Source organism: Delphinus delphis, chromosome 13 (assembly GCF_949987515.2).
Source record: "Delphinus delphis chromosome 13, mDelDel1.2, whole genome shotgun sequence".
Taxonomy (NCBI): domain Eukaryota; kingdom Metazoa; phylum Chordata; class Mammalia; order Artiodactyla; family Delphinidae; genus Delphinus; species Delphinus delphis.
In genome coordinates, this window is record NC_082695.1 from 51,872,786 (window position 1) to 51,883,225 (window position 10,440).

The 10,440-nt window shown below is 47.1% G+C and overlaps 1 protein-coding gene across 50 annotated transcripts in view; it reads right to left on the reverse strand.

The window, feature by feature from the left end:
- Window positions 1-10,164, reverse strand: part of CELF4 (CUGBP Elav-like family member 4) — a 296,327-nt gene extending 286,163 nt beyond the window's left edge. For 21 of the 50 annotated variants that reach the window (XM_060028967.1, XM_060028973.2, XM_060028932.1 and 18 more), the window contains exon 1: window positions 9,535-10,161. In XM_060028967.1, coding sequence (XP_059884950.1) covers window positions 9,535-9,820 — 286 coding nt within the window. In that variant the 5' untranslated portion in view covers window positions 9,821-10,161. Of the gene's footprint in view, window positions 1-9,534 lie in introns of all 50 variants that reach the window. The other 29 variants (XM_060028950.1, XM_060028965.1, XM_060028949.1 and 26 more) reach the window with 5 other exon arrangements.
- Between the last annotated feature and the right edge of the window lie 276 nt (window positions 10,165-10,440).

Sequence of the window (10,440 nt, forward strand, 5' to 3'; positions counted from 1 at the left end):
GGCTGGCTGTCACATTTCTTTAAGAGTTATTGATAAGCCCATTAATGGAAGGGCATGTATGATCTCAGATGTGTGATTTCACTCAACGTCAAGCGTCTCCTGTGCAGATCTACGTTTGTTGGATGAACTGGTGTGGGTACAGTGCCATGTGCAAGAGAGAGACTGCATGCGTGTGCTTGTGCGGTGAGGGTATGTGTGTGAGTGTGTGAATGTGTGTGAGTCTGTCTTGAACACCGGGCCTTTTAGAGCTGATCAAATAGTCAATTAGAGCATTATAGGGAGGTAGCTGTATCAGAGAGTGCTTACAAATACACTGTGATGTAGTGTTTGATCTTTGGATGCCTCTTGTCTCCTAGGACTAGCACAGGAGGCTTGGCTTTATAAGGATATTATTAGGTTGATCCTTGTTCTCTCAATGTACCTGCCAGGCGAGAGGCAGCACTCACTGGGAGCGGTATGGCCAGAAGCAGCTATGGGGAGGTCCGCTGAGGGCCACGCTGCAGACTGCACTTTGCTGCTGCCGGCCTCAGTCTCTTTATCTGTGCGGCGGCAGCAATGCATTCGGCTTTCTCCAGGCCAGAGAGGGGAGTTTGACTCAGCTCAGTCTCACAACCTTCTGCACCGAAACTCCCAATCATAGGAATGCTTGACACTCCATAAGGCCGGGTTGTTTTGTACACACTGGGGGTGTGGCCCGTTGCCTATTTGAAGGTTGCCCTGGTGGAATGCATGCATTGTGTGCTCACGTGTGTGCACACAGGCACACAGATCTCGTCGCTAGTCTCTGATTGCTGTCATCTCTGTAACTGCTGTCATTCCTACGTGGCTGGACAGCGCCTTCATCAAGTCTGTCTACGGTGATCCGTTCCTGTTTGGACCCGGACACGCTCACTTGCCGGGGGAGCCCCCTCACTCGCCCCTGTAAAGGGAAGCCAGCTAGCTAGAGAGATCTTCTGGATCCTCAGACTTAGTGTGTGAATAAACCAGACATGGATTAATTAGGTGTGACTGCATCATTAAATTAGAATAATGAACAAACAGCCACGTATGGCATTCAAATCTTCCTAGAATGACTCCAAGGGTTGCTTTCAAGTAAGTCACCTGTCAGTCTGTAGGTTTTGGGGACTCTAGAGAGTGAGGTTCCTGTCATATCTTGAGAAGTAGATTCTTTAGGCACCACCTACGCCAGGCGAGGACCATCCTTCAATGCGTACCCGGACTCCGTAACCGAATCCAAACAATGGCTTGGTTCAATATAGCATCATCTATGCACGCTTCAGCTCCGAGCATTTCTCAGAGTGAAATACGACAGTAGCACAGGTGCTCAAGAGACAGGAGGGAGAAGTTAAGAGGTGTGGGCAGCGGATGTGAAATGTATCGATCCCATAATATTTATGTGGATGCGCACATACTTGCTTGTGCACGTGCCTACACACACAAACACTCACACACACACATACACACGTCTCTTGCATTTCCACGAGCTCTGTTTTTATTCTATTGACACTCCCCATTTCAGCCAGATAGATTTGAAGGTGAACCAAGTCTTAGTCACGTAATTTTAGAAACAGCTGCTGAGAGGAAGCCCCATGCCCTCAGCGGGCAACACCCCTCACCGTCCCCATCCTAGGAGAGAACGGCTGTGCGGTAAGATCCATTCATCTTTAACAAAGAGGAAGAAGCCACGGCTAAGAGGAAAGAAAATGGGAAGGAAGGTTGCTTGCCTCACCGTGAGCAGTAGGATAGCCTAATGCATGGGGGCTTTGTTAGTAAGATCTGCTAAGTATCCAGAAACCTTTGATCTGGAGCAGCTCTTAACAAAGGTGATTAATTAATTAAAGCAGAGTGTATTGCAATAAAGTAACAGCGTGGTCAGTTTTATGCGCTGTCCAGAGCCGGCCTTCAGAAGTCTCCGTCAACTAAACTCTTGTTGGAGGCCAGCTCATTATCAATTTTTTTTTTCCCGAGCTTTGATCAATATTTTTGGCTCTTCCATCCTCACGGAACCAGAACTATGTCTGTCTCCACGAGGGCACCCATTTATTTACACCTTGCAGATGGCCACGTAGGATTTGCTCCTGAGCTGAGCTGCTGGGAATTGCTTCATTTGAGTGTCAGTCAGCTTATGCTGGAGGGGAGATATACAAGGGAGGATAAGGGAAACCAAAGGTGGCGTGAGTGGAAGGGGAGCAGCCCTGTGACTCCTTGGTCCTGAACACATCCCCTTCTGCGCCCGGAGGGACACAGAAAGGAGGGCAATTACCCTGGGGCTGCCCACCTGGCTGCTTTGTTGGTTTCTGTGGGCAGAGCTGTATCTTCGGCTTTATACCCATCCAGGGGCCACTGGAAACTGGATGAGTGGAGATGGAGGAAGCCCTTAGGGCAAGCACATCAACTCTGGGAATTCCTCTGCCACCGTTTCTACCCCATCATCGTCCTCTTGCCCTGGCATCTTTAACCATACCCTCACGTTGCCAAGTGGAACATGTATCTTTCTCTTCAGACCCACTGTGGGTTTTCGAGGGCATCTTAAATAGCGAGGAGAAAAAAGAAAAGAGGGAGTTGGAAGAGCATAAAAGGGCTCCAACTAAGCTGGGGGCTCTGTGCCCCTTCCCTAGGCTATTTGGGCAGAATTAGATGCCTTCTGTGATTCTTGGAGAATATGTGTATATGAAGGCCTGCAGAAAAGTTAAAAGTAGAGGAAGAGGATGTGATTTCCTTGTAGAGAGCCCAAAAGGCGGGCCACCAGGTCCCTGCCACCCCTGTGTGCATTCAGGCTAATGCAGTCCTTTGCTTGCCAGGGCCTAGCTGGACTGACTCGGTCAACTCCCCTGTATGTGTATGTCTGTGTGTGTGTGTGTGTGTGTGTGTGTGTGTGTATGTGTGAAAGCACTACAAAAGAAAAGTTGGACAGGGATGCCAAGTGGCAGCAGGTGGAGTAGGGAATGCAGAGAGTGGAGGGAATGATCTCTGCAGAGAGCTGGGCTCTGTGGCTGGCCACTCAGATCTCGGATGGAAGGTCATTTCTAAAATGAGTCAGTAGGTGAGCAGAAGTGGGCAAGCCTTTGAAGAGTGATGTGTGGGGGGAGATGAACCCTCTCCCCAACCTGGACTTCTGAGTGGGGCTATCAGGCAGATGAACAAGAGCACGCCTCCACACTGGAACTTAGATCATTGACAAATCCAAGCCATGAGTTCTGAGGTGGAGCATGTACATAATCACAAGGACAGCGTCATTCTCCTCTTTTCTTCATCAACCATCTCCCTGATCACACATATAGCCTTGCAAGATGAAACTACCCCTAACATCATCTCCACGACACTTGAATTTGTCATGTCTTCCCTGTGCGCACATGCACACACACACACACACACACACACACACACACACACACGCATGCACTCACACCAACACCCACGCAGGCTGCAGCATCTTCCCTCCCCCAACCCTCCAGTACCCAGAGACACACACAGATTTTCACACCCTCGAGCTCTTCTCTCAGCATGTCACATGGGATTTCCCTTCCAAGTTCAGAAGCTGCTGCAGTTTCAGCCACTGTCAACCAGTGATCCCAGCTTGCGGCTGGCATTTTGGCCTTCCAACTTTCAGTTTTCCTTTTTTCTGCCTACGATGTTGGGCCTCATTCTCTATTGCATCTTCCTTTCCTCTACAGAGTACTCATTCCAAATCTTCTATACTGAGATCCCTCCTGGGTCAGTTTGGAAACTGACCACCCTCTGGTGACTTGGAAGGTGTGAGCTGTGCAGTGTTTTTCCTAAATCCATCAGAAGCAAGTGAGACCAGCTCTTTTCTCAACCAAATAGTGGGTGTTTTGGATATCTCCTCAGGCATCACTCAGAAGCTCCTCTCCCATCCTGGTCTATAAATTATAATAATGAGGATGATGATGATAATAATAATAATGACAGCGATAATGGCCTTTGCTCGAGTCACCGGAGAGTGCTGAGATCACTGGGTATCAGGAAAGCCCCCCAGCAATCAGCTCTTTGAAAGCACTCTGAAAACTTTACAATACGCATGAACTGAGGGGACGTTTGCATATCTATGGCATACGTGTTTGTAATTGTTTTCCTTTGGGTTGTTTTAAAGCTATGACTTCATTCAAGAAATGCTTTTCTTTTTGTTTTATTTTGTTTTTTGTTTGAGAAGTCACAAACGTCAGCCAACTGGAGCAGGTGGAGAGAGTGAAAGTATGCCAAGGGGGTTCTTTCAACCCAATCTAGAATTCCCCATTAAAGCTGAGTGGGGCAGGGTGGGGGAGAAAGAGTGTTAACATCTCCCTGTTGAATTGCAGTAAAATCTAGGCCAGCCCTGGTTCCCATATGTGTGGGATGCGCTTAGTCATGCTTGCACATGGATGCATATACGTGCACATGTGCATATTGATTTATCTCTGTGTGTGGTGTGCGTGTGTGTGTGTGTGTGTGTATGTGTGTGTCAATTCTCGGGAAGTCTGTTTAAAAGATAAATGAAATCATGCACAACCAGCAAATAACCACCAGCGTCTTAAATAAACTAATCAATTCCCAATAGTTTTTTTCTTTGCTCCTAGATAGGATACTTATCAACGTCTGGAATTTGGAGGGTTTTTTTTTTTTTTTTAATGGGGACAGTTGTTTAGGTTTATTTTAACTTTGCAACAATTACTATTGCTAATTTTCTTTAGTGAAACTTATTTTTAAATGTTTTTCTTCTTATTACAGCTATCTCATTTTCCACATCTCTGTCTCACAAGGCAAATCTTTCTTTTAAAAGCTGTAGGTGTGTGTCCAGCCATTCTGCTAGTGTTTTTCCCTGGAGAGAACTGAATTTTTATTTTTCCGAGTAGTTTTTAAAGGTTCATCTTACTTGAGCTGATGCCCATGCTGATACTTCGGCTTCCCTGTCTCTTAGACTCATTTGAAAACAGAAATCAGATAGAACCTCACTAGCTTTAATTCACCTATCTCAGGAAAAAAAAAAAAAAGGCAAAACAACAAAAAAAACCAATGAGCTCTTTCAGCTGAAGTCAAGTGGCAGAAACTCGATGTTTTGAGAATTGTTACCTCTTACACAAAAATACCAGACATAATTTTATGAAGATGGTCACAAATCACCCGAACATAATCATAACCCTTGCCCTTTCGCCTTCTCCCAGCTGTACCCCAAATCAAGGGGCTTGAGGAATTTACTACTCAGATACCATTGAAATGAGAGGTTGTGCATCTGACGATGAGTATATTTCTAAATGATATACTCTCCAGAGCTCAAAGCACAGAAGGTTCCATTACTCTGTCCCCACCCTCCCTCTGGATGTAGTATGAAATTATGAGGGCCCGACATCCCTGAAGCTGTGGCTCCTGGGTTGGGAGCCCCCGGGCTGCCACTAGAGTAGATTTTCCTCCATGCAGCAGGGGAAAATCTCAATGCAGAGTGGTTATCCAGGCCACAGATCTGTTCTGACTGGTTAACAAGAGGGACTGTGATGAGGACTTAGCTGTTTAGATTAAAATGCATCGCAGGCTCCGGGAACAAGCACATATCAGTAGTAAAGGCTGTTTAAACCTTTGGGGACAGCCCTATGCTTAGATCACATTAATTCATAAATATTATACTAAATACCACTTAAATTGGACTTAAATGACTTTAAAGATAATGCATTATAATATGGCTATCCAGAGAGCACTAGTCTTTATGTCTCCCAGTAACTCAGTCTTTGCTGCCTCCTATCCTGCTAGATAAGACCAAAGTTATGAATGGATTTTGGCTTGTTCATGTGTGATCCACTAACTGTGTATGTGTGTGTGTGTTAGCAGTCGTGTGTGTGTGTGTGTGTGTGTGTGTGTGTGTGTACGTATTTTCAGTCACTGCCGTTGTTTTTCAGGAAATACAAGGAATAAAATAGAAATAAATAAAAAGTGATAGAAGGGAAGAATTAGACTAGTGGATGACCTGTTTCTTTCTCCAAAGGAGAAAAATTCTATAAGAAGGGGCAAAATTCGTCCTCAGTTCACTTCTGCTGATACCCTGGGAGTTTGCCTCTCTCTTCTTTAATCAATAGCCTAATGTCTTTCTCTTTGGAGCCTGGAAAAACAATCTTTCTCGAAGTGCTTCTAATGGGGGAGAAAAGGAGACTCTGAGTTAGCCGGGAGAGTTTGCATTAAACTGGGTTTTCTTCCTTAGGTGTTGTTTCTTCAAATTGTTCTGGGCTTTTTCCTTTCTTTCTCTCTCTGCCTAGCGCCCAGATCTCCCCCTACCCATTTGCCTTCTGTTCTCCAGGGGGTGAATTTACCTTTACGGTAATCACGCCAGTCCACAACTGCTATTTGCTGCCTCCCCAGCCCAACAGCCTTTTTCCGATACGGCCGGGTTTTCTCCACAACACACACCTACTCCCTCCTCCAGACTCCCAATTTGACTGGAGTAATTGCCTTTTAAGGTTCACTCTACGCATGGCAGGTATTCCATTAACCCTTAGAACTGTTTCCTTCTTTAGTTACCAGAAATGGCAGGTGGCCAACAAATGGATACCCACCTGAAATCTCATGTACTTAATTTAATTTTTACTTATTTTTTTTCTTCTTTTTTTAACCAGTAGCATATGTATTCCATCCACACTGAAGGCCAGTATCCTGTCATGTCTCTCAATTTTATCCCAGTATGATTCATTAGATGTTAGAAATTCAAGAAGGGGAAAGAAAAAGCCACAAATATACCGCGAAACCAGGCTTAACAAAGGCACGTTTCTATCCCTAGCCTCATGTTATAATTTAGACTTGGGGGAAATCTAGAAGTCAAATGCAACCCTCATTCTTCAAGCCTCATCATGCTTTTGACTAAACAGTAATTAATCACCAATGGCAAGCAAGTAATTTTTTAAGGTGGCCGGAAGCTTATTTTATCAGGATTAGCTAATAAATCAGGCGGTATCACTGAAGGAGGAGTTCAAACTCTTCTAGGAATGAATAAACCAGGCCTCAGAAACTGTCTCATTTATTCAGCTCTCTCAGAGCTTCCAAGCACTGTTAGGGACATTGTGGGCCAACCTTGCCTATAAAAATCTGAGGGATGGAGAGGCAGGAAGTTTCATAGGAAAAAAAAATATGCTCAGGCTCTGAAGGGTGAGCTTTGACAATGAAGCACCCAGCATTCCAGAGCCAACGGGCCTGCCTGCCCCTGACTGAGCCAGTTTAGAGGAGGAATTATTTAGAAAATGAAGTTTTGCTTGTCATAGGAATCCTCGCCAGATATGTGTATGCATATATATGGTATGATACATACGATGCGACTATATCTTAACCTTCTCTACCTCGCTGATGCAGATGATGATAATTCTACATCTTTGCTATAGTAAAAGGGAGCCCCCAAAACATCAGAAACAGAGTGATGATACTAGCAAGCGATCGTGAGAAGAAACCGAGGAATATTGTTTAAGATTATCTTCATTTGGAATAAAGAAGCAAATAAAGTGCTCCAACCCAGATCTCATAGGAAGCTCAGTTCTTCACAACTGTCTTTTTGCCTCTAGTGGATACTGATTTTTTTAAACTTTAAAATCTCAAATCCCCACAAGAACCTGTCATTAAGATGGGCAAAGTATTTCTCTACCTCTGCTTCTTAATTTTCATTATTGCTATTTTAAAATCTGGGGACATATTAAAATGACAAAGGTTTAATACAAACCTTGATTAGCTTCTAGGGAGCTTGATTGGAAAGGGAAAAACTACAGAGATATGGTTGACTTGAGAAGGAGGGTGAAAAAGGGGGAAACTGATATTATTTCGAAGACTGCCTCCCCATTCCACCTTTCCAGTTTCTCTTCTGAACAGACATTTTCTCCATATTGAATAAAGGTTGGTTTCTCTCTCCATTACAGCTCCCACCCTCACCCCACCCCAGCAAACCCAGTATATTTCCATTCTGCTATGTTTTTGTGCTACTCAACATGCCATTAACTTTAAGATTTACTCCTCAGCAGGCAAGCTGGAAGATGCTAAAGCCAATAAAAACTGCTCTCTGGGACTCCAACTATGAAGAGTTCGGAGCTCTGCTTAGTATTCGGATGAAGGGAGGGCTGAAGAAGGAGGGAGGCTGTGATAGTGAAAACCACTGCTGCTTAGAGAACCAGACAGCTCCGCGCTCTGCACCTAATGTGCCGGAGGATCAGCTCTGTTCATAGCCCATTTGTGGCCAAGGATGAGGCTGCCCTCTGTGTGTGGGTAGGTGTGCATGTGCGTGTGTGTGTTTTCATCTTTTAAACCACCAGCTCTAACACAGCATCTTCAGCAGCTCTCCACACTACTGTTTATTAAAAACGGAACGTCCACACACATCCCTTACAACTTCCTTAGCCCAATGCTCCTTCTCTGCCTGACGATCAATCTCTCTCAGAAAGCATTTAACTTGCCTACACAGCTCCAGCCCCGATTAATTCCCGCTGCACATCCTATACATTACTGTTAGGGAGCAAGCACTGGGCTAATTTCGTCACCCACCAGCCACCCACACACGTTCTACAACTGAACACGTTTGGGGCTCTGCCTTAAAGATAATAAAACAAGGAGAAAACAGGCAGGCTGCAGACAATTCCCATGACCACTTTCCTAAAAAGTTGCTGGGTTTTAATTCTTTGATCATTCTGTTTCCCCCTCCTCCAAGCACTCACTAGTAATGACTGCTTCAAGGGAAAGAAACGATGTACTATAAACCTCTCTGCATGGTGAGTTTGGGATAATTTAGGATACACCCTCCAAAATGCATATCTTTCACACACAGATTTTTTTCTCGAAGCCCTGCTTTCTGGAGGAGGGGATCATCCAGGCTTTCCTGACCCCCCCACTCCACCCAGGGGATGGCTGGTTCTTTGCTAATTCTTACCTTAGGTTTTGTCCCCCTTTCCTTCAAACAACTAACCCCCCCAACCCCTCCTCCGCCACTCGCACCACAACCGGATTATTCAGGCACACAGCTCGACACGGAGAGTTTACTGTTAAATTGATAGCGAAATAAAAAATGTATCTTTGAATCTGTCACCTCTCTTCTTTTTAGACGGCTGCGCTCCTGCTACTCTGGCCCGGAGCGGAGAAGGAGAAAACCACCTCCGCTTAGTATTTCAGCACCACGGCGATGGACAGCACCCTTGGTCCCCGGCCGGCTGAGAGCCCGCCAGTCTGCTCAGCGTCCCGGGCTCGGCCGGTGCAGACGTCCCCATCCCAGTCTTTCAAGTCGCTGTACCCAAAAATCCAAGCCCCGTTTCCCCTCGATCCTCTCTCTCTTTCTCTTCTTCTTCTGCTCCCGCTTCTCTCCCCACGAAACCGCGTCTATCAGCTTTTTGCCCAAAACCCAGCCTTGCCCCGGCGAACAGCTCCCCACGCACCCCAGTCCCGGTCTCTGCTGCCGGAGCGCCTCCCTCCTCGGCGTCCGCCCGAGGCTCCCTCTCGCGCCGTCTCCCGCTCGCTCGTTCGTCGCTGGCCGATCGGCCCGCCCGCCCGCTCTTTCTCCCCGGCAAAGTTGGGAGCGAAAGGTGCACTCACCTTTGTGCATGCCTGTGAACCTGTCCTTCAGAACCGTAAGCTCGTAGATCTTGCCGAACTCCTCGAAGAGGGGCTTGAGGTCCTTCTCATCCAGGTTGCGGGGGATCTGCCCAATGAACAGCTTGATGGCATCGTGGTCCTTCATGGGAATGGTCGACGGGTTCCCCGGACTGTGGCTTAATCCGTTCATATGCCCGGCGCTGCCCGGGCTGCTGCCGAGCCCGTTGGTACTGAGGCTCGCGTTGTCAGCCTGTCCGTTTGCTAACGTGGCCATCTTTATATACATAGAGAAAATCTTCTTTCCTTTTATTCTTTCTTGCTCGCACTCTCTCGCTCCTCTCCCTCGCAAGCTCGCTCGCGCTCACACACGCACACGCATACACACACTCGGGTTCTCTCCCCCTCGGTTTCTCTACACCTCGCTCTCCTCTCGCTCTCTGCTCTCTCTCTTTCTCCTCTCTTCTCTCGCTCGCTCGCGCTCGCGCTCTCTCTCCTCTCCCCCCTCTCTCTCCCTCCCTCTCTTCTCTCTCTCTCCCTCTCTCCCTCTCTCTCTCTCTCTCTCTCTCTCTTTCGGTCTGATCAGATTTTTTTTTCTTTTTTTTTCTTTTTTTTTTTTTTTTTTTACATTGAACAGACAGGATCTCTGTCCTTTGCGTTTAAACAGGCTGGACCGGTTCAAGTTCCCAGTCAGACCAGGGGTGGGGGCGGCGAGTGTGCGCGCGCGGAAGAGGGGGGCGCGGGGCCGGGAGGGCGAGATTAAGGCGGGGGGGCTCAGCGCGGCGGCGGGCGGCGGCCTGGAGCAGGGTGGCGTGGGGCGGCGCCGGCCCCGCCGCGCCTCCCCTGTCGGCGGCCCCGGCGAGCAGCGGTGGTACAGTCCGAGACGGCCCCCGGCTATAAATAGCGCCA